We start from the raw sequence: 24,555 nt of genomic DNA, 5'->3' as shown, positions 1-24,555 counted from the left end.
GAAGGACTTCAACCCATCAAACTGTGTTTTTTTTAACCTCTTTATATAGGGGGAAAGGACAGATTTAGAAACAAGGTTATGGAGTCAAAGGAAAGTCAGACAGGAAGTGGTTTTATTCCAGCACTGTCCAATAATGTGACTGCAGGTGAGCTTCCTGTATATCATTCCCTGCTTTCATTCTGCAGGAGCTTTATATAATATTATGAACATTTGCATTTTCTGGAGTCATCATCATCAGCAGCAGCAGCAGCAGCATCAGCATCATCATCATCATAATCAACATCCTATTATGCTGACATCTTCATCCATCATCACCAGAACCAGATACATTGACATTCATATTCTGAGAAGAAAACTACAAATTCACATTTGTAGTTCTCATATCATCACTGTTAATAAAATATAATCTTTTTCTGGCTGAAATACTTGAATAAGCCCTTCTGAACAGCTGCTTCTGTCTAAATTTCACCTCGCACCCACAGTATATTCTCTTCAGACTTCAGGAGAGACAGGCAAGCTCCAGCTTCAGACAGCAGGGGGCAATCTAACTCTGCAGACCTCTGATAACATGCTTCAAACTCACCTGCCTCTGAACTACCTCTACCCTGAGAATACTAAGACAGAGAAAAGGAAAGTGGAGGGGGTGAGAAACTAAGCTGACTGAACATTCGAATGGGTGGGATCAGGAAAAAAGCGAGGTAGAAACTACTAAAGCCTAGGCCACACTACACGATTTTAACTCAGAGGATCTAAGCGCAAATTGATTTTTTTGACTGTCAGGGTTGGGTGGATTCAGGCGTGGGAGGTTTCTCAAACATCACAAAGATGCCCATGTTTGGTTGCAATCTGAGAATGATCAAGCAACTTCCAGTGGCAGTTTACCGTAGGTTAAGAGGTACAAAAAAATCAGTCATTAAAAAACAAAAACTCTGACTTAGAGATAAGATTCTTATTTTGCTTGACTTTTAAGAAGCTGCTGCACAAATCATTTTTTGGGGAGGAATAAGTCTCTAATGTGCCTGCACCAATCTATATAAGCGTGCAATTACAAATAAAGCATTTACATATAAAATTATCTTTTAGCTTTAGCTTTAAAGTTTCTCACTTAAAAATCATTTTCTTTTGTAAACATAAACTAATTTCTGCACAACAGAGCGAGAAATTGGGAAATTGTACTTAAAGGAAACAGTTCTGGCAAATCAATCAATTTTTAAGCAAAAATACAAAATAGTTGATGGTTCAGGCCTCTTAAATGTGGAGATTTGTAGCATTTCCATTATAACATGATGTGTGTAGTGAATTGAATATTTTTGGATAAGGATATTGGACTCATGGTGGGACAAAAAAAAGCTAGTTGAAGATGTCACCTTTAGAAATTATGATGAACCTTTTTCTATTCTTTCTGATATTTTATAGAAAGTAATTGAACTGTGTTGTTTCATTGTCATCATCACCATGTGCACATAAGCAGATCAGTCTGTAACTTAATCTGTACTGCACCTTTCGGGTAATTTTGTCTCGTACACTGACCGAGGCTGTGATGTGCAGGGAAAATAATAAAAATGAGGGAAGAAGGAGCAGAGCAAGCAAGGGGAAGGTTAGTGTTTGAGTAAATATAGCAGGAGAGTGAGTACTATGTCAGAACTAAAGCTAGGACTATGATAGAAGAAAAGGAAACGTCTTCTTGTGTGCATCTTTGAACACATACACACTCATACACATACAGTCAATAAGAGTTCTCACACACCCTGTGAAAATCTTGTGATTGAATGGGACGAGGCGACGGGTTGGGGCCCAAAACAGGTAACAAGTCTCCTTCCTGTTTTGGATTGCGGCTCCCGCCCCTCTCGTGTGCTTCAGCAGCACATCAGGCTCCTCCACTTAAGTATAGAATAACCAATTCAGCACCTTTATTTAGTCATCCACAGAACTTCCCTCTGGTTGATTAGGAGAGGGGGTTGTGGCGTCAAATGACATAGTCCGCCTTCTCAAATCAACACGGCTGTCCATCAGCTGGGTTGCCATAGTAACTGGCTCTTCTCCTGGTGGCGGGCTCATCCTCTGCTTCCTGTTCTTGCCCGACACTGGAGACACAGATTGGCTTAGGCGGCTCCTGTGCTCCTCGGGGCTTGGGGTAAGGTGTCTGCTTTTGTGTGAGGAGCTGGGAGGAAGTTGTGTGTGTGAGTGTGTGTGAACAGAACTGTTAATACGTCTGACTTCCTCGTCGGTGTCGTCTAACTGGGCGCTGGGGTCGGAGCTGGGGTGGGGGCTGGAGCTACAAAGCTGCGCTGATAAGGTGGATTCAACACTGGGGACCTTCAGACTGGACAGGCTCTGAGGGCTGACAGGCCTCTTCTCGACATCTGTTTCTGGCGGCAAGCCACAGATGGCCTGGTCACGTACATGTTCTTGTCCAGTGGTTTCACTGTAGCTCCGGCTGTGGCTCCTGCATGAGATGACCCTCTGGGGGTGTTTATATTTCAGTGTGTGTACACTGGACGATCGCTGGCGTGGTGGCGTGGAAGAGATGGCGGGCACAGTGAGGTTAGGCTCTGCCAGATCGTCAGCTGAATCGCTCTGATCCAAAGAGTCGCAGCGCACAGCCTTCTGCAGACACAAACACACATAGATGACACAAGCTTTATTATGTGTTAGGTTGTGCAATAAAATCATTTTGAAAATATTTTATAAAAAATACACTATGCGATAACTTGGCATCAGCAGAAGATAAACATTAATGCTAACAGATATTCTACTTTGCTGCTTTTAGGATATACTTTTCCTGTCATTCCAGGCAACAATTTGTTTTCATTCATTTCCATACAGTATGAAAATCAATTAGCAGACTCCATCCATTGCAAGTATCATAGTAGCCTATCTGCTGCATAAATCCTTATGAAAGCTACTTTATCACTGTGTATTAATTAGTGATAGACCAATTAACTGGGACAATATCTGGCATTTGAGATCATCAGCAAAGGCTGATTCCAGCAGTCATGAGGCCGCTATACATAAAATGTCTGCGGACACATCTGCAGGCAGCCTTGTCAGTGTGGCTGCTGTGGAACGATGTTGATGCTCCCCCTTTTGAGTTTTGAGAAGGTGGTTAAAAAGTTAGTTTCCAGCCCTAAATTTTCTTACCATCATCCTTTCAAAATGTAAACACCTTTCTCCTATATGACAGCAAATCTAAAACTATTACTAAATAGTGTAAAATATATATTGTTATACTGTAGGAATACTGCAGTTGAATGACATCACTTCTGACAAACGCTCCACCCCACTCTTCCTTAAATACAAGTCACATTCAGAAATCTACAGAATAACCCCACATATTTCATTATTTAATAAAAAATCTGTCTAAAACAACACATTACTGGCGAAGATACCCATGTATATTAAATTGTACTCTGCATGAAATAAAAATGGGACTTTTCTTTGTTTTGATAAAAAAGACAGATATATATGTAGATAGACAGATATATATATATATATTATTTTATTTTTTCTCTGTATCATCGTGGAAGACCGAATGCAGGAACCTTCTCAGGTCAAACAGTTCTCTTTTATCAGCCAAACAAAAACAGTCCTTCAACCTCACAGGTGTCCCCCACAACAACAACTCTATCTACAATCTTCACCTTTCCACCAGGGTCCAGGACCCTTTCTGAGATAGTAATAGCATTGAATGTAATTGAATTATTATTTAAAGAAGAAGACCCTTTGTTTAACCAGAAATAGTTGTTAAATTGCTCTATTCAAAGCCACCAGACTTGCTTTTAAAGTCACAAAAAACCCCCACCAACGGTAACGTTACAATTACTGTTTCTGTCAAAGGCGTCTGGTTCCCTGCATTTGGTCTTCCACGACGAAAAAGAGAATAAATTTCTTCATCGGAAAAATGGTACTGAATACGGTTACAGTATTTTGGCCTGTACATTTTAAGTACGCAATTTGTATAATGAGCAAAATATTGTATAAACAATTGTGTGAGAAGAGAAGAGAAGAGAAGAGAAGAGAAGAGAAGAGAAGAGAAGAGAAGAGAAGAGAAGAGAAGAGAAGAGAAGAGAAGAGAAGAGAGATAATAACGCACCTGTCTCCGTAACTGTCTGCTGGCAGTGTGAAAGGATGCTGGTCTCTTTAGGGCTGAACTATCTGGAACGTAGGAGGGACTCAGCTTGTTTCTGTCTAAGCTGTCTTCAGGACTGAGCCAATGTGAAGGATGTTTGCTGGCACTGTGGGTGGGACTCACTCTGAGTGAGGGATGTCTGTCTATACTGTGGCTGTACATGAGTTTAGGTCTGTCTGTGCTGTGGTCTGGATTAAGCCTGTATCCGTCCATACTGTGAGTAGAGCTGAGTCTGTGTCTGTTTATTCGATGGGCCGGGCTGAACTTGTATCCATCAATGCTGTGAGCTGAGTTGAGTCTGTGTCTGTTTATTCTGTGAGCCGGACTAAGCCTGTGTTTCTCTATACTGTCAGCTGGACTGAGTCTGTGTAGGGAGTGTCTGTCGATGCTCTGAGAGGTGCTGAGGCAGATCTTTGGCCTCAAGCTGCGGCCTGACCCCAGTGAAGCGTGGCTGATGGCAGGCAGAGCTCCAGGAACCTGCAGCAGTGAGCCACCTCCACTGGAGCCCAGAGATGACATGGAGCCTGCAGAAAATGTGGCAAAGATAATATGGACACACTGATGAAAAGAAATCCCCATCAGCTCTTCTATTTTAGAAACTTCACCTTCTTACAATATCCTATGTTAATGAGTATTTTTGTCTAATATATGATACAAGAGGTAAAGTTACAAGATCATTTAATTTCTTGTTTCAAATTAATACACAGATTTACTCTTACTCAACAGGACAGTCTTCATATGATTAGCAGACGTCAATTTTCTATAAGTTAAATGGGTCCTATCTTAGGGAGCTCTTAACAAGTATACCAAAGCCAATAAACAAGTATTTTCTGTCTATCCAAAGCCTGATTTAATTTATTCCTGTGCAATAGACCTCCATCTTTGTGCAAAAACCCATGAATGAACCACAGTGTTTTACTATGTGACATGTTTCTTTATCCCTGTGAATATAAATACCATAATTAATTTTGCGTCAATCCCACAAAGCTGCCTTTCTTGGCCAGATTATTTCTCAACAGGCTTCTTCCTGGGTGAACAAAGGTTAAGAAAAAAATAACACACGCCTTCCTGCTGCTGTAAATACTCACTGGAACAACCAATATGTATTAATCCACAACTGAAAATAGACCCAACTGTGCTACGGCCCATCAGACTCCATTATGAAAACTGTAATTTAACCTTGCAGATCATCGTAAAACACACTTTATTCAAACTGGACAGATTCTCACAGAAACTTTTTTTCTTAGTGTTTTCACTATTCCAACAATTACCAGCTCTGGTTTGGTTGGAAAAAAATAGATAGATTGATTTAAATTACTGAAATATTCTGGTTCTACTCTTCATCTAGCAGCCTCGAAACGGGCTGCAACGACTGCCGGGGATGAATGCACCAGTCAAACTATGCCCACTAAAACTGCTTGTTTTTTCCACTGACAGGCTCAGATTGTTATTCTAATTGTCTGACAACATTATGGAAAGGATCACTACAGAGACAGACCTTTTTGTTATGTGACAAATAAATCTACTCTCGCTCGCCACTAGATTGAAAACCCCCCCAATAATTTTACCGTGTAGGTCATTTAAGTACACTGAAACTCAACAGAAACAAAATAAAACTAATCAACAGTCTTTGTCTTTCCATTGTTCCAACAATCACCAACTCTGGTTTGGTCAAAATAAATCCTTAATTCACTGCGTTAGATGACAAAAGAAACAGCCGTTATATCACTCTCCACACAAACACTTTCACATGGAGAGACTCCCATGCACCAACATCCACGTGCGGCCAGAACGTCTGTATAAATAAAGCACAGACAGGCCAGGCTAACAACACAGACAGATGGAGTGTGATGTCATTCTCTGCTCAGACACCATTTCGCCACTATATGTTTACATTTCTGCTATATTAATGTTCAGAATCTCATATACAGAACCTTCAAAAAAACAGAATAGGCCTGCGGAGCTGAGTGCCACAGACAGGGTAGGTAAGTTGGAAGTACTAAGAGACGGACCCATTGCTGTTTTTTGGTTGTTTCATGGGATTTGTTCATTATAATAAACATGTATCCAGGGAAGGTTAAAATCAAGGGCAACTGGACTTGATTGAAGATACTTGAAGACATTTCGCCTCTCTTCCAAAAGGCTTCTTCAGTTCTTCTTCAGAACTGAAGAAGCCTTTAAACCAAGTATAGGTGCCCTTGATTTTAACAGTTAACTATGACCTGGATGACTGAGAATCTTCCCAGACAATAAAAATGTAACTTTCAATTTATTTTCTTAATATATTCTATCTTATATTATTAGGTATTTAAAAGTTTTCCCCAGTGTGATGTCACAAGCATAAAAACGTAAAAAAGTGTCAATCATGTGTTTCGCAAGGATACACTAGTCCTACCAATTTGTCACCAATATTAAAAAAACATCCCTCTTAATAAAGAGGTATTTTTTAGGTCTACAATAACAGTGCCTCTCATTGTACCACATCACATCTAAACTGCCTTATATGCTATTTATGGGAGCAATAATCTTTACAGCAATCAGTTAGTGGTTATAGCACAGTAAAACATGTCCCTTAATTTAATTGGCTATATAGAACCAAATTACCCGAGTAGCTGTAGCTGGAGTGGGCCTCATAGCCAATGGGAGGAAAAGGGGAGCATCTGAGTGGCTGAACGTAGCTGTCGCTGGGGAGAGACAGCATGCGTCCCATGCTCAGCAGGTTGCCATGGGAACACTCCTCATCCTCAACCTGCACCTGCCACATGAGATCATCACCGCTGTCATCGTTATTGTCACCTCCACTCCATTCTCTCTCACAATATGAACATGCACCCTGTCCGTTACCTGGGCAGGTGTGTCCGCATTTGGCCACAGGTCTCCACCCACGGATGCAGTGCTGAGGCGTCGGTTGGCCTCCTCCCTCTCTTTCATCTCTTCCCTCTCCCTCTTCTCCTCCCTCTCCTCCATCTCCTCCAGCTGTGCCTCCTTGTTGCTGTCCTCCAGGTGCTTCATCAGAACGGCCACGACCACGTTGACCAGCACAAACTGAGCCGTGAGGACGAAGGTGACGAAGTACACGGGAGAGATCAGGGGCAGGTAGGTGAGGCAGTGCCGATCCTGTGGGCGACACTCTCGCAACGTGTCCTGGACGACGAGGGTAGGAGGACAGGATAGAGATTATGAAGCATTGAAGAAAACTCATAAGAGATAAAGGGATTTAAGGTGATCTATCAATGCACAACTTTGTGCTTCCTCTCTTCTCCAACAGAATTGTTCTGAGTGTGAAAAAACCTTCAGCCTGTCACAGAAGAATAAAACACTCTAAACCTCTAGTGTCAGCAGCTCTTAGTCTGTCATAGAAACAGTGATATTCTCCCTGCTTAATGCAACTCCTGCCTCGTAACCGATGCTTTGGGACACACTCTTATGCACAGACACAAACATGGACTTGTCATCTATCCATCTTCTTAAAACCTCCCACTGAGAAAAGGAAGAAAAATAACCTTCATAATCCCATTCCAGTTGTCCCCGGTAGACACCCTGAAGAGTGTGAGGAAAGCCATGCCAAAGTTGTCAAAGGTAGCGTGGCGACTAAGACCCTCACATGGGTTCTCTTCTGAGCACTCTGAAAGAGGATGAAAAAAGGAAAAGAGTATTAAAGGCAGCAAGTGTGAGAGAGGAAGGCGAGGGGAGAGAAGAAAGAGAATTGTGTGTAGATTAGAGCACTGATTCTAAATTGACATAGTTAATGTATATAACGCAACAAAATGTATGCATGTTACGTAAACCACGGATATCTCACCAGTGTTGGCTGACACACCGATTTATATGCATGCACACACTCACGTGCTCGCCCGCACACTCCCATACCCCACCCACACAAACACACGCACACACACTAACCCACACACATGCATGCACGTACACGCACACACACACTAACCCAGTTTTCCAAAGAGCTCAACTCCCAGAGCTGCATAGATGAAGAACAGCAACATGAAGAGCAGACCCAGATTCCCCACCTAGACAGACATATTACACACACACACACAGATATATACAGTGTATGATACACACAGAAAAAAAAGACATGTACAGTATACATAGAGAGAGACGGAAACAGATAGAAAGGAGCCATAGACAGAGAAGCCTTATTGCACTACAGCTTAAAAACTATTAGGAGCCATCATGATACCTGGAGTTGAATCATATCTCAGATTTTGTTAGCCTGGATCCAGTCCTTATGAATTACAAACGTGCCTGTTTTAATTACTAAGCAATTCACAGGGACTTGGTTTGCCTTCCCACATGGAAGGGGGTCTGGACATGTCCAAATAGATGACGGATAAACTTATTGATGAAACGCAGGGGCAAAAGCAGCCGGACACCACTGTAAAAACCTGGTTTTAATCCCCAGCGGTGATCTGTCACTTTAAAGACAACTGCCATTTCTCTAGGGTGGGAAGGCAGTGAAGGATCATGATATTTTGTTCCTCTAGAGATTCTTAGTGGTTTGTTGGAACACCTGCGTAGACTAACATGGGTTCTAGGGGGGACAGTGCACTGTGATTTTGTAATTAATCATTCACATTTGGGAGGAAAAGTTAAAATGGATTTAATTTAGCTGCATTTCAGGAACAAACTGTTTATAAATGTCTACTTGCCCTGCATTCCTGTTTGTTCTTATTTACCGTGCACCACCCACATTCCCTCTTTCTCTCTCTACTCTCTCATTTCTGGAAGGGACCCTTGAGGGTCCACGGAGCCCAGGGGCTGTGATAGATCCCTCCTGAAGTCTTCAACTTCCCTTCCTGAAGAGTCACACTAGAGGCTGTAGGCACAGCAGTGCTTTGAGTTAAATGCTAATGTCAATGTGCTCACACATGATAACAAGGTGATATTTAGCAGTAACGTTTACCATGTTCACCAACTTTGTTTAGCATGTTGGCATGTTAACATTTGCTTGATAGCATTTAACACAAAGTGTAGCTGAGGCTGATGAGAATGTCATTGTTCTATGTCAACTAAGTGGAACTTGGACATAAACCAAGGTATTGGACAAATAAAAATGTTGATCGGACGATGGCGCTCCCTTAAAAGTTAAGGGATCACAGTTTTTACAATTGATCCTGATGGGGACATGAATGTGTAAACCAAATTTAATGGCAATCCACCCAATAGTAACAGATTTTTTTACACTACACAAATGTAAACCTCGTGGAGGCACTAGAGGTAAAGGCAGGGCATCACCAAAGTCATTACAATCCATCTTCTTGGGACCACGAATATCCAATAGTTGAGATATGTCTGTCTGGACAAAAGTGGAGGTCAGATCAACAAACATTGCCATGCCAGGAGCCAGCATCTTAAATCTGCAATGACACTGCATCAAAAAACGCAGCAAGTGCCATTGTAGAGCGCTACAGCAAAATAAACTTAAACCAGGCCTCATAAATCGCTCTTGCCGCATCGCAGAGGAATGCCACACCAGGAATGCTTCAGTCAATGTGCAACTGTCTGTACCTGGTACTATATTTGGTTGTGTGTAGTTTGTAGCATTGGGCTAGCTTTACTCTTCAGCTCACCAGCATTGGCACAGAGGAGAAAAAATCTGCTGCTGTGATAACAAATTTTACAAAGCTGCCTAAGAGGAGAATAAATTACTGTGTGCTGTCTTTGTGTGTGATAAGCTTTCAGACTGGACTTTCAGATTCATATTTTTATCTTCTCACAGATACCCAGTAGCAAAACAATCGCACTAAAGCAGCTGTGAAGTTATGATTTAACTGGTGATTTATAAGCCACACAGATAAATTTAAGAACCAGCAATTAGCCTTTAGCTAAACATGAAGATGTCTTCATGCTTGTTTGGTGGTTATGTGGTTTTATTAGAGTAACACTGAACAGTCTTTTGGGGGAATCAGCGATAGTTAGTGTTAGGTGGGGGGGGGGGGCATCCCTGATAAAACACTAAATGAAAAGTCGTCTGCAATTCTTCAGATCTGGAAACCAGGCTAGCAGTTAAAGAGACATTTGATATTTTACAGCATCAGTGTTTCGTCTTACCTGAGGCAGAGCTTGAATCACTGTGTCCAACAGCGCTCTCATTCCTGTAGCCATCTTCAGCAGCTTCAACACTGAAACATTGTAATGTGTAAGCTCTTATCAGCCCACATATCATCATGTTTGTCTGCTTTTGTGTTTTGTGTCACTGTGTGTGTACCTCTTGTTATCCTTAGGACTCTCATGATGCGTATGATGGTGGGGTTGATGGGGAGGGAGGCATTCAGGTCTATTTCCTCCAGTGTGATTCCCATAATGGACATCAACACAATGGCGAGGTCTAGCTGGTTCCATCTTGAAACACAAACACACACACACACACAATTTCAATTTCCCTAAGGATGAAGCTGTATGTTTGTGAGTGTCTTTGTATTAATGTGAGAGCTTAGATACCTCTCTTTGAAAAAGCGGCGCAGGCCAAAAGCAATGAGCTTGAGAATGGCCTCGATGACAAAAACCACCGTGAAGACGTAATTGCAGTACTTCAGTATCTCCTCGAGGTACTGCAGGACACACAAACACAGTCCCACACTTCAAAAACCCACTGTAGCTGTACTGTACCACCGCATGCAGCTTCATTACTATGGTTCTAGGGCAGGTGGTGGAAGGTGTTGCCATGGTTACCTGAGGCTGGTTGTAGTGCTCCATGCTCATGGTGAGGAGGTTTGTGAAGATGATGATGGTGATGAAGAGATCCATGTAGTGGCTGGTGCACACGGTGTGGATGGATCGACGCAATGGGGAGTAGTCAGCGTAATATGGCTTCTCCTGGGCCTCTGCGTCTCACACACACACACACACACACACGGTCATTAAAATGCTTTTGAAAGAAAAATATGATAAGGCCTATGAAGTCACTGATGAAGTGGGTGCCAAGTGGCACACTGCTGTGTGTGTGAGTGTGCATATGTGTGTGAGTGTGTACAGACTAAAAGTGCCACCTAAGGAATTCAGTCCTATCCATCATGCACACACACTCACACACAAACACGCACAAACACACACACACACACTCCATGGCACCTCAAGGTGTCTTTGGGCAAAAACTCTCGCTGTCTGCTGCCAGACAGTTAACTGACTAAGAGGAAAGAACTACTATTTGAGATTACACTGCAGAGAAGGACGAAGTGAGACAGAAATGAGGTAGAGCAAGAGAGAGAAGAGAAAGAGAGTGTGTGCAAGTGCTAAGTGTGTTTCTGAGCATAATATAGGCAGAAATGATACATGTACTCACATCCAGTATGTATGCAGAAGTGGTTCATCATGTCTCTGTGTGCATGTGTGTGTGTGTGTGTGTGTGTGTGTGTGTGTGTGTGTAACATTACATCTACAATGTATGGCCAAAAGTATGTGGTTGCTCTAATGATGTTCCTGACGCAGGAAATATTAATGCTACAATGACAGTTTAAACAATAGTTAAACAATAGTGTGCTTTCAACTTTGTGGCAACAATTTAGCAAAGACCATTTCGTGTTTCAACACGACAATGTCCTGGTGCACAAAGCCAGGTCCATAAATGGTTTCAGGTTGGTGTGAAAGAACTTGCTCAGAGCCCTGATCTCAACATCATCCAACGCTTTTGGGATGAACTGGAACTCTCATTGAGATTTGGGCCTTATCGCCCAACATCAGTGCCAGACCTCACTAATCCTGGGACACCGCTGGATGAATATGCATCGCATTCCTGTTGCACCACGGCTCCGTCACGTGTCCATGATGTTTTCACATGTCATTGGAGGCATTTCAGAGGTGGAGAGTCTTTAAATTGTCTGTTTGAGATAAGTTTGACTTACATTTTTTGTGTTTTACAAGCATCATTTGTACTACATACTTTTTTTGTTTTAAATTCTTTACACAGCACGCAATCTTATCATTATTTTGTATCTATATTGTATTAGCAGAAGGAAAACTGTAACATTCCTTCTCTTCATTCACAGGTATCGCAGAAGCAGTGACATAAACAAACTAGTAAACTAGTTTGCCACATGTCTATGAAGACAAAGTCTTCTAATGTACACATCGTTACATCAAATTCATGTCAATTAAATAGTAAATGAAGGCATTTAGGCAACATTTAAAGAAGACCCACACACAAGGGGCGAGTGAGATGCCCTGGTTATAGCTGCATTGGACATTGACACCCTGGTTAGAATGGCTGAGTATTGTCTCCAGCAGCGAGAATGAATTGTAAACTGGGAGCAATGGGAGTTGTGGCTAAATGAAAGCAAATACCTGCAGCCAGGGGAAGAGGAGTGGATGCTGTTATGGAAGCATATTAATGCCAATGATTTTGAAATGCCATGTTCACCAATCACATATGGGTGTAATGTTCAGGTGTTCACATACTTTTGGCCATTTACTGTATGTCTCGCACTACCCTCCACCCTCCCCCTGCTATCTCACTTCTCCTCCTCTTTTCCAACCGTCTTTGTCGCTTCTCCTCCCTCAGCCGTGCCTCCTCCTCCTCCTGCTGCTGCCGACACTTGTGAAAGTTTTCCACCACCACGCCCACAAACATGTTGAGCACAAAGAAGCTGACGATGAGGAGGAAAGAGATGAAAAACAGCAGCATCCAAGGGTTGTTGTTTCTTATTGGCTGCAGAGAGACAGGGAGAGAAAATGGAAGATGAAAGGAGGAGAGGTAGCACGGGGACAAGAAGGAAAAAGAGGAGGACCAAAGAGTGACGGGAGAGGGTGAAGAGGAGAAAGCATAAACAAGAAGACAATGTAAATCCTGAGTCAGCACTGAAACTGCAAGGACTGTCAACTCACATCTATTTATCCGTCTGCCTTTTTTTCTTCCCTTACACCTCCCCTCTCTCCTGAAATATTTCCCCTTTCTACTTGAAGCAGACTAGATCAGATGGGGCCTGAGACTGACACAAAACAGAACCAAAACACAGTGAAATACAATATACACTGGCTGAATGGTTTACAGGTCTTGTATTCATTTTTTACTTCCCACAACCTCTCTCTTCCTCTGTGCATGTATGTGTGTGTGTGTGTGTGTGTGTGTGTGTGTGTGTGTGTGTGTGTGTGTGTGTGTGTGTGTGTGTTTCTTCACCTGCTGGTCTACTCCGACAGCATCCAGGCCATCATACATGATGCTGACCCAACCATCTTTACATGACAGCACAAACAGTGACATCAGCGCCTGGAAGAGTGAGACACATATAAATCAGCGACATGCTAGCAATCAGTATTTAAGAGCAAGTATCAGTCCTGGATGTGTGTGTGTGAGAGTGTGTGTGACAAACCTGTCCCAGGTTGTCAAAGTTGTATTTCCGTCTAACCCAGCGGTATCCTGTCTCCAGACACTGGGTTTTATTGGTGATGTTACTCACATTGCGCCCGTCACAGTAGAAGAACTTCCCTTTAAACAACTGCATACACAGACAGATGTGTGCACACAGATGAAAACATAACAGTGAGGCAAAGCTTCACAGAGTGATGTATTGGTGTATAGTAAATTACTCCGCGAGTGTCTACAGGTTTGTTGTACATTACTTCTAAGAGTACCATCTGGTCCAGTCTGCCTCACAGTTATTACAGTTTACAGTGTTCTCATTAGAAGATAATTCAGTGGCAGTATGTTTTTGAGAAATATATGCCTGCGTGTAAATGAATGCTTCAGCATTCATCAAGCATAATTTCCTGTGCAATAATTAGAATATTTGCAGCAATATTTGCAAATATGGAAACTAGTTTATACTCTGGAGAAGGAGCGCTTACAGAAGGCATTTACACTGAGCGGCCTCTAGAACAGACCTTAGTATCTGAAAAATAAACAATGTGGATATGAGTTATGAGCAGTTCAACCAAGAGCAATTTTGTCTCTGAAGGATTTTGTGGCCTTAAAAGGTGAAACTATCCAGTATTTCACAAGAAAAGCAAAAAGCAATTAATAAAAGTAATAATAAATTAAACACTTTTTGTGTTACATTAATACGTTTCTCTTTCTTGCACCTTTAACTATTCAGATTTTTCTTTTGACCCCATGGGGGTCCTGGTCCCCAGATTGGGAAACGCTATTTTGTAAAATTACATTCTTATTAATCCTTTCTTTCATATCATGTACAACTGGGGCTTGTTATTTTTAAGTTTTTATTAAAAACACATAATTTATCAGTTTGTTTTGAATATTAAAAACGGATTTAAAAGCTGCTAAAATAAAAAAATAAAAAAGTTAATTTATTAATTAAATGAATAATACAAAAATCCAGATGAAAATCGGATTTGAAAAATACATTCTCAGCACATTCCCTCTGCAGATGAACCATTGTTTTTTAATTACTTCCAGGGACTCTGGTGCATAATCAGTAACTCATTTGCATTTCCTCCCAATTTTTCTCTTCACTTTTTATTACCTAAAGCATTTTCAGAGATACACCTCGTTTATTTTAGACCACGGTGAACACTTTCTTCTTACAGCAGAAAAGACAACGAGCTTTGGATGTTTGGGCACATTAAACCGGGTGAAAATATGTTTAAAATTAGTATTTTTTAATGAAAATCTTTACTATTTATTACTAAATTACTAAATTACTAAAATAATGAAGCTTATCTTCAGCCAACAGAGGATGAACAGGGAATTTGCAGTTTAAATGTTTACCTGGACTCCCAGAATTCCAAACACGATGAAAAAAGCACAGCAGATGAGGACAATATTCCCAATGGGTCTGAGAGATGTGATAAGAGTCTCCACCACCAGTTTTAGACCAGGAGCTCGACTTATCACCCTGCGACACACACACAGTCACAGACACGCTACATAAGTACACCAGATAATATTAATGGAGTAAACACAGGAGAAAATCTCCCGCACTCTTACCTGAGTGGTCGCAGTGTACGGAGCAGGCGAAGCACGCGGAGGATGCCTAAGATTCGATTACCACCTGCTGATGCGATGGAGACCAGGATGTCCACCAGTGACACAAACACCAGCACTCCATCTAAGACATTCCAGCTGCTCTGCAGGTACACACCATTTCCAAAGTACAGGCCCAGAGCTACCACCTTGACACACACAGACACACACACAGATCCAGCTAAATTACCGGAAAATAAACTAATATAAGGTAGAAAATGAGACTGAAAGCTATTCTAATACCCACCCAGGGAGAAAATTGCCCTTTTATAAGTAAGATGAGAAAATTACTTTGGAGTCAAGTGCTCATTCAGAATACGTGTCTTGTTATGGTTACCTTGATCATCATTTCACCCACGAAGATCACAGTGAAGATGTAATTGGACACACTGAGGAACACCCGCTCCTGTCATACACACACACACACACAACACACACACACACACACACAACACAAGTGAGAGTGTGTGCAGACACACAAAAAGAAGCACATTCGTCATTTTAAGGGTGTCATGTCCCAGTAGCATCAGCTTTGATTCTGACTCTAACTAACTGCATCGTGTTACATAATGAGCTGAGAAAAAAAAATCCATTATGAATGTAGGAGAAGCATAATAAAAATATACTGAGAACAGCACGTGTTCTTGTAATGACTCCCAAACAGCTCTTACATCAGCAATAAGCATATGAGCTTCGTTGTAGATGACAGCTTGTGTTGTGTTTTGTGTTTCTGTGAACTTCTATTTTTGTGAGGACTGATGGTGAGTTTTAAACCTTGACAGTGAGGATATTTTGGCTGGTCCTTACTTCTTTAAAGGGCTCTTTAAAATGGACTGGGTTATGGTTAAAATCTGATTTAGCTTAAGGACAGACACATTTATTTGTATTGCACCTCTCAGTGCTTTATGTAACAAGTAAAAATGAATTAAAAAGCATTTAAACACAATGAAGTAATAACAATAAAACAGAATAAAGCAGGCCACACAGTTTCAGTGCAAAATTACCACTATTAAGGTTAAGTTTAAAGGTTGGGGTTAGGCATTTTGTTAAAGTGGTGCTAGGGAATGTGTTGTGTCAAAGAGGGATGTTTGTGTGTGTGTGTGTGTGTGTGTGTGTGTGTGTGTGTGTGTGTGTGTGTGTGCGTGCGTGTGTGTGTGTGCTACCATGCTGTCAGGCTGTATGTCAGGTCGCTCCAGAGCAATGGTGATACAATTAAGGAAGATGAAGAGGAGGATGATATGATCAAACATCTTGTGACCTATGACCCTCTGACACCACGACCTGAACCTAAAAAGAGAAAAAGACAAGGAAAGCGCTATTTCTCTATTTTTGACAAGATTTGCACTCATCACACATCACTTCCATCACTGCATTTGTCAACATAATGTGTGCGTTTTCACTTGGCCAGATTTAATTGATAAAAGTGAAAATTGTTTTACTAAGCCTTTGCGGCAACCTTCACACTTTAGCTGTGAATTTTCACACGTGCTGCGGTTTAAGCCACCTAGGCCACTCAGGAGGATATCAGGGGTGGTGTCTGCTTGTGCTTGTGTGTGTGTGTGTGTGTGTGTGTGTGTGTGTGTGCTTGTGTGTGTGTGTAGTGTGTGTGTGTAGTGTGTGTAGTGTGTATTTACCGGTTGTGTGGAGCGAACAGATAGAGAGACCACTCTTCATGCTCCAGGCACCACTGAGGCTCATATGGCTCCAGCAACTTCTTCAGCTTCTTACATAAACTCTGGAAGGAACACACACACACACACACACACACACACACACACACACACACATACAGGCTTAAACAACTGACTTGCCACTTGAGAAGCAAGTTATATTAAGTAAGTTTGTTTTCCTCTCTTGGTAAAAAACCTCTACGGCTTCACCATCCCCATTAAATACCACATCATCACAATGGGGTCTAATCACCAAAGACTTTGTACATTCTCATATTCATTGTTTCACATGTCAATAAATTGTTGTTGATCACTCAGTAAAAGTCTCTCTTGATTGAAATGAGGCTCAACACAAGTTCAACCAGGAAGATTATCTCCTACTCTCTCTCTCTTCCTGCCCTCTAGCAGCCGACTATGGGCATTCTCTTTTTTGTTTTGTAATCTGATTTTGCCATGATCAGCACAGCCAATCATGTAGTCACTATCGAGCTTTAAAATCCATTCTCTCCTGTGCTGTCAGCTGTTATTTCAGCACAAATCGGCCCTCCTCCACCCCAATTCACCTTCTCCTCATCACATCCAGATCCTCAGCCTTTTTTCATCCTTTCATCATCACCATCAGTGTCTAGACTCCATCGGTGGGGGGTTTCTGCACTGGCATCAAGATGGGGTCTAATCGCCAAAGACTTTCCCAACACCTTCTCATATTCATTGTATCAGGTGTCAATAAATTGTTGTTGTTCACTCAGTCAAAGTCTCCCCTGATTTTACGTGGAAAAAGTGGAAAACAGTAAATTGTAGTTGTAAACGTAAAAATTCCAACTCAGCAGGTTCCTCAAACAATGTTCCCAATATTTTCTCCACCCTGCTCATAATTTAAATTCAGCTAATTAAATATTTTCTGTGTCTGCGGTCACTGAGGTTGGATTTTATGCCTTTGTAAGATAATTAGCAGCAGTTTTGGAACTGTTAAACTCATCTAAACAAGTTTTTTATTAACTTGTTTGAACTGGAAATAACAGAAGAGGAACACCATCAAAATTCCTTTTCCTTGTGACTTTAATGTGAACCACTTAAACAACACAAATGCAGAGAGCTGCACCTCCTCAATCTCATCCTCCTCCTGGTCGCCATGGTAAAGCGTGGCCAGGGGAGCATCATCGTAGCAGCGGTCAGGGAGGTGAAAGGTGGTGCCGTTGCAGTCGGGCGGGTGGAGCATGGGCACCTGCAGGTACTCCGGCTGGTCCAGAGAGTGCTCCCTGCTGCTAGCGTTGGAGCTTGTGTGTGTGTCGGACAGCAGGGACTCCATTTCCCCCGACTGGCTCTTCCTGTGGAGGCTGGGGGCTCGGCCAATGCTGGTCCAGCTGGAGCGACGGCTCTCTGGCCCACTGTCCCACAGAGACTGTGAAGACATCTTAGAACAACAGTAACACCTGGTTGGATTTCTGAAGTGCACATAAAAATGTGATTTTTTATTAAAAATGTGATTTTTCACGGATTAAAGGTACCCTGTGGAGTTGTTATGGAGCAATGTTTTGATGCTTGCTTTTGTTTGTATCTCATGCTCTAACGGGCTGCACATGAGGACAAACGTTAGGGCTGTACGATTAATCGAAATGCAATCCCAATCTTGATTCTGCCATCATGCTTGTATTAGCAGGGAGATCCAATGCATTAAAACAAATACACCTCGTGCCTAAGCTGTATCAACAAATGACAAGTGAGCATTACTCCAGGTGACAAGCAGTGCACAGGAAGAGGGGGGCCGGACATCAGTGTAAACAAATCTAACATGTGTGAGAGACTGGGGAGTAAAATGTAGTGGAAGAAAACTGACAAGGAACAACAAAAAATATATCAGAGCTACAGAACGCTAGAGATGGTAAGGAAGACTCAATATGTTTATTATTATTATTATTATGAGCACATATGTGACTTTGCAAGCAAAAGAAACACTGCAAATTAGTACGACTACCTGAAATATCACAAAAAGGCCAGGAACACGTCAGTGGGAAATGCCCATTGCCAACCACTCAAGCAGCCAAAGCTGGAGAGAACACCAACACTGACAGCAGCAACTGAACAACTGAATCTGGCCCGACTGCAGGACAATTACCTCAAATGTAAGCTATGTCAATGAATTAAAGGAGGGTTATATGATTCAACCCTAACCACCACTTACACAGGTAGTACAGGTAGTAATGTGCCAAGTAAAGAAAGCAATGCGGTGGTGATGGAGCAATGGATAAGCCTATGTCTTTGGTGTGAGAGACCTGGGTTCAATCCCCTACTGTGTCCCCTCCATCAATGTGTCCCTGAGCAAGACGCTTAATCCCTAGTTGCTCCAGAGACGTGTGACCTCTGACATGTATAGCAATTGTAAGACGCTTTGGATAAAAGCGTCAGCTGAATGTATAATAGTTTAGTTCATCAATGTGCCAGCAAAAAGCCCTGTAACAAGAAAACTGCCAGCTGTAACAATGCAGGTTATAAAATATTTGGTTTTACCCATGATGGGTTTTGTTGAGAAACACTGAAAGTAATAAAAAAAAAACTCTGCAAGGTACCTTAAATTGAAGTTTTTCTTCTTATTTAGATTAAACAACTCTGTTAATATTATATGTTTTTGCAATAACAGATTTAGAATTTGTGAAAGTGATCATTCTAATCATTTAAAAAGCACAGCTCCACCTGGATTTATCTCCTTTTAATTTATCATTCTCTGTTTGAGTGCTTCTGTAAATCAAGTTTATTACTCATAGTTAATGTGGTGATAATATAACGTGGGTAAAAGCGTGTGTCCAAGGCTCACCAGTGACCTCGGCTCAAGGCTGTTAATGTCCATGGAAGCGCCACTTGCCCGGCGTGACTGGCTGGAGTTTATGGTAGGCGTGGCTGCAGTGTGTGTGATGACCGGCAGTGGAGGAGGAGGAGGAGGAGGAGAAGGAGGAAGACGGTGGGGCATGGAGGCTTTTGGGTTTAGGAGACCATTGGGGCTCAGCATCATGGCCTGGATCTTAACTTCTGCACACACACAAGCAGGCAGACACAAACATTTTTGTTAGAGGACAATTCCAGTTTAAAAAATCTTTGGTTGTTTTATTTTGGTAATGATCAGGGCTGTAGCTACCGATGATGACACAGAGTTCATGTCCACAGTATTTTGTTTGTTTGGGGAATTTGAGGACCTGAAGTGTATTTTACATTTTATAATTTGAAGGATAAACAAAGTGAAATGTTAAAAGGCAGATACCAATGTTTCAGACATTGTCATTGAAAATGGGCAAATATATTAAAAACAGTTTAACAATTGACAGTATTTATCATTGGAAGAATAGATAACAATGTTGGAAGCTTTTCAATCCCTCTATAGAGAAACTCTGGGACATGCAGCTGTTTTTAAATACATAAAGAAACAATAAAAATGAATATAATGGAATTATTATTATTATTGATCCATAATTAAATTCCCTAAGTTTGTCTGTGTGTATTTGCAAAAGTATCAACATAAATAGAGCATTTTGCATGTTTTTGGGGTTCCTTCAAAAAGGGTGGAAGGGGCTGCTTGGCCTTATGACTTCTAAACACGTGCGACATATAACTACGTCAGGTACGGTACGTCAAAGTTGAACCAGGAAGTTGGTCTGTAAACTGTAAATGACAGTTAAACAGTTTGGGTAATTTGTTTTCTCTTCAAAACACGTTTGGTGAAAGGATAATTTCATTTAAATTTTCATATATTTTGATGTGGAAATGACTAGTAGGTACAAAACGTTTTGGAATCCGTACAGTAGGGTGCTTCAGCCAGCAGCTGTGCACTGGCTGCAGTGGCTGCAACGTATTCCTTAGGGGTATTCTTGCTCTGAAATCTCTTGAGAGGCGAGTTGTTGCAGGAAGTCGATGGTGGAAACATGAGTCAGAGTTGAAGAGAGTTATGTCAGGAAATAAAGTTTTGCTAGGAATTTCTCTATGAACACAACAATCTCCTCTCCCTCTTTTCAGCTGGTGTTTCCTGCATCCATTTGCCTCTCATGAGATTTCAGAGCGAAAACTATTCTTGATCGAGACTTCTGTTTGTTGTTAAATACAAAGGGTGTCACTGGGAGTCACTCATAGGGGTCACTAGCAAAAATTCGTAAAACTTTTAGTACCTACTAATCATTTTTACACCAAAATATGTGAAAAATAGGGCCCAGGTTTAAAAACACAGAAATTCCCCTTTAACCCAGAGGTTTGTTTAAAACCTGTATTATCAATTGACTGCTTGTGTTTCTTTTGTTATTATTACCCATGAGAAAGGCAACCAAGGCTACAACAATAGGACACACTTTGTATTAAACCAAAATGATGCTTTAAGGTAAATGTAGGTGAGTGTATATTTCCATGTCAAATTCTAAGTTGATCTAAGAGTTTATACCTGCAGCGTACAGCTCTCTCAACTTCTCCTCATCCTCGTAAGAAAGAGATTGTCTCTCGTCATCCGTCTCAGATCTGTTGGCATCACCCTAAAACACACACACACACAAAGCACTGGGATCACCACTATCATCATAATCTTCATCGTCATCACCTTCCTTTTCTCATTGTCTGTTGACTTGTCGTAAAAGTGAAAAATATAAGCGGAGAGGGAAAGACTGAGAGACAAAGACTGAGAGGCAGACGGGCGGAGGGGATCTCCAGTGTTCTCTAGTTGAGTTATGTGCCTGGCTTTGGCAGCGATCTCCTGTAGTCACGCCAATAAAGCTTTACTGAATTTAATTAAAATTCACGCCAGAAAGATGGAGGCAGACGGCTTTGGCAAAGGGTATCTGTATGTCTGTGTGTGTGAGTGTGTGATAGAGAGAGAGAGAGAGAGAGAGAGGGAGAGAGAGAGAGAGAGCAAGTGTTCTCTGATGCTGGAGATAAAAGATGAAAACTAAACAACAAAAGCTCACCAGCTGTGAATGGCAGGCGATATCAAACACATCCCTACCCTGGAGAGTGTTTATGTGCGTGTGCTTGCGTGTGCTTGCGTGTGTGTGTGTGTGTGTGTGTGTCAGCAAGAAAGAAAGAGAGAAAGAGAAAAAAAGGGGACAGAGAGAGAGAGGAAGCAATAGAGGACAACTGAGAAAGAAAGAGAAAAGAGAGTGATGGATAAAGAGAGAGATGGGAAAAACCACACAGGCAGGATGGTACAGATTATTCTCTTGTAGGCAGCTTTGGTGTCATCAGCACAACAGAGCTCAATTAGTCTCGTTCTCTCTGCCTCATTCTTTCTCTAAGCAGCTAAAACAAATGCATCTTTGCCCTTACTTCAGCTTGAAAGCCCTCAACCAAAATGGCTACAAGCAAGTTGAAGAGGACGTAGTTGCCAAAGGTCATGAGGGCTACAAAATAGAGGGCAGCCAATGGTGTGGTGGAGGCCATCCCGTTATAGAGCACCGCATTCCAGTCCTCCTGGGTGAGGATCTGCAGAGGGGAAGAGATGTGGGGAGAGAGGTGATGAAAGTCAAACATAAGTAAGAGAAAAAATATGTCAAACACAAAATAAAGCAGAAATGCAACCTGCATTGCTAGTAGCATAATAATAAGAATAATAAGAGTGGATTCATCCTTTAATATCTCATTGTCAGTTGAACAGTAATGATGCTCATCAGTGTTAAATGAGCTCCTGTAGAGTGCGTGTTTCATTACTCTTCCTCCCCCTCTGCTTTTGAAGTGTATCTTACCTGCCCACTGGGAGAGTTTTCATATTTTGTTGAAAAGTCAAGCGTGAGCACTCACAAATTGGAGCAAATGAAATAATGGAGAAGATCTTCAACGCTGCTACTGGTGACAACAGCAGCTGCTGTTTGAATCTCATCCCAATTCATTTCAAAATTACATTTAGCTGTAATGTATCGATGCGGAAATTCCTCTCAATTAAATGTCGTCGATTTATTTGTGTGCTCATATGCTCGTGTATGTTTGTATTTGCGTGTTTGGTCTAACCTGAAACACAGTGACAATTGCCCAGAGCAGGGAGTCAAAGTTTTTTCTGTCAGGTAAAGTGTCTCCACTGTCTTGTCGCAAACCAAATTTACAGCCGAACAGATGCATCCCCAAGATACTGCAAAACACAAACAAACAAACACATAAACACACGCACACAAAACAATAAGAAAATACTTTCATTACATGCCAATTTAATATGGATGCTGTGCAATAAGACTCAGTAATGCTGCCTGTGTGAATAACTGTGTTTGTGTAAAAGGTGATGGTACAGTGGCTAAGACACATGCCTTTGATGTGAGAGACCCGCGTTCGAATCCACTGTGAGACACCATTGTGTCTCTGAGCAAGGCACTGACCCCCTAGTTGCTCCTGAGGCGTGTGACCTCTGACATACATAGCAAGCATAAGTCGCTTTGAATAAAAGCGTCAGCTAAATGGATAAATGTAATGTAGGTGATACATGTGGTAATATGTCTTGTAACAGAGTAAGAAAAAGGTCAGTAGTATGATTTCTGTAAGGTATGAGATACCGTTTTTGTCCTGTCTACACCTATCTATCGCCCCATAGAGAAAAATAAAAAGAATACAGTATACCTGAATATGAATATAAAGAGCATCAGCAACATGCAGAACGTGGCCACATTGTCCATGGTCTTCATGAGCACCACCAGCTGCCTCCTCAGGGCAGGAAGGAACCGGACTAGCTTCAAAACTCTCAGCAGACGGAAGGTACGCAGCACCGACAAGCCTCCCTCTGCCTCACCCACAATCTCCCACACACTAAAACAAACACAGATGACAAGCAGATTATAAACACAAAGTTAAATTCCCATTATTGCAACCAAGGAATCAATATGTACTTGACCTCAGCTGTAACTCTTTGGAAGTCAGCATGGTTATCACCCACAAAAGCCTCCCTTCCAGGTAGGGAAAGTGCTACATTATTTTTCTTGTGACATGTGGCAGCTGAAAAGAGGAAATGTGCCACTGCTGTTTACAAGTCATGGAAAAAGAAGGAGTCTGCAGTGGCACAGTAAACAAGTCTTCAAGCACAGATATATAATTTAGCTTGTAGTACTACATAATGGAGTGAATACAGGCTCCCTGGACAAAGAGTGCAACCACATGGCTTCACTGCCAGAACAAGCTTCACTGTGACAGATTGGGAGACTGCAGTGCTGACTCGCAGTGAGGATTTCCAAATGACAAGACAAATGCATTCCCATTTTGTGGTAAATTTACAGACAGAGACCCCTTCCCCTAGAGCCCCACCTGATGATGACAATGATGCTGTCGAAGCCGTTGTAGGGGTTCTTGATGTAGCCAAAGAGGCCGAGAGCCAGCACCTTCAGCAGCATCTCGAGACTGAACAAACTTGTGAACACCATGTTAGAGATCTCCAAAATATCTGTCAGCTCCTGCGGCTGAAGAGTTGTTTGTGGAGAGAAAAGGAGGAGAGATTGATGTACAGATATTGGACAGGCACAGAGAAAAATGAACAAATAAACAGAGACAGACAGCCTGGCACTAGAATCAACATGCTCAGAATTTCTAAAATGCTTTTCAAGGCTACAGTGTAGGTTTATGTGGATAAAGTCTTACATACATGGAGAGAAGCTGCCCCAGGATATGAATGCAGGTGTGCTTTCACCCACAATCCTTAGGAGTAGAATGAGTGAATGCACTTTCATTATTCATATTATTGATATTACTTAAAGCAGTGGTTCTCAAACTGGGGCTTAGGGCCATAGAGGCATTGCAGGAGGGAGACACACACAGCACATCTAAAGTTAATCTCATTAATGTCAAACAACAGTGTTCTCCTGTTAGCAAGCCTATCAAGATTGATTCAG

At 41.7% G+C, this 24,555-nt stretch overlaps 1 protein-coding gene across 3 annotated transcripts in view; it reads right to left on the bottom strand.

Moving 5' to 3' along the window:
* Positions 1-90: 90 nt before the first annotated feature.
* Positions 91-24,555, bottom strand: part of cacna1hb (calcium channel, voltage-dependent, T type, alpha 1H subunit b) — a 45,521-nt gene continuing 21,056 nt past the window's right edge. For 2 of the 3 annotated variants that reach the window (XM_038712985.1, XM_038712987.1), the window contains exons 11-35: positions 23,975-24,126; positions 23,297-23,482; positions 22,700-22,817; positions 22,022-22,177; positions 21,147-21,234; positions 19,542-19,753; positions 17,832-18,143; positions 16,694-16,794; positions 16,223-16,346; positions 15,397-15,465; positions 15,024-15,208; positions 14,805-14,931; positions 13,450-13,575; positions 13,257-13,346; positions 12,596-12,788; positions 10,817-10,968; positions 10,586-10,695; positions 10,353-10,486; positions 10,196-10,266; positions 8,073-8,151; positions 7,633-7,754; positions 6,974-7,273; positions 6,734-6,884; positions 4,094-4,653; positions 91-2,607 (exon numbers count right to left, since the gene is read on the bottom strand). In XM_038712985.1, the coding sequence (XP_038568913.1) occupies positions 1,915-2,607; positions 4,094-4,653; positions 6,734-6,884; positions 6,974-7,273; positions 7,633-7,754; positions 8,073-8,151; positions 10,196-10,266; positions 10,353-10,486; positions 10,586-10,695; positions 10,817-10,968; positions 12,596-12,788; positions 13,257-13,346; positions 13,450-13,575; positions 14,805-14,931; positions 15,024-15,208; positions 15,397-15,465; positions 16,223-16,346; positions 16,694-16,794; positions 17,832-18,143; positions 19,542-19,753; positions 21,147-21,234; positions 22,022-22,177; positions 22,700-22,817; positions 23,297-23,482; positions 23,975-24,126 (4,611 nt within the window). In that variant the 3' untranslated portion in view covers positions 91-1,914. The remainder of the gene's footprint in view (positions 2,608-4,093; positions 4,654-6,733; positions 6,885-6,973; positions 7,274-7,632; positions 7,755-8,072; positions 8,152-10,195; positions 10,267-10,352; positions 10,487-10,585; positions 10,696-10,816; positions 10,969-12,595; positions 12,789-13,256; positions 13,347-13,449; positions 13,576-14,804; positions 14,932-15,023; positions 15,209-15,396; positions 15,466-16,222; positions 16,347-16,693; positions 16,795-17,831; positions 18,144-19,541; positions 19,754-21,146; positions 21,235-22,021; positions 22,178-22,699; positions 22,818-23,296; positions 23,483-23,974; positions 24,127-24,555) is intronic. The other variant, XM_038712986.1, reaches the window with a different exon arrangement.

The sequence above is a fragment of the Micropterus salmoides genome, unplaced genomic scaffold, assembly GCF_014851395.1.
Source record: "Micropterus salmoides isolate LMB-PRFRI ecotype aquatic unplaced genomic scaffold, ASM1485139v1 Ms_hic_scaffold_12, whole genome shotgun sequence".
NCBI lineage: Eukaryota > Metazoa > Chordata > Actinopteri > Centrarchiformes > Centrarchidae > Micropterus > Micropterus salmoides.
This window is presented reverse-complemented; position numbering and strand designations above follow the sequence as displayed.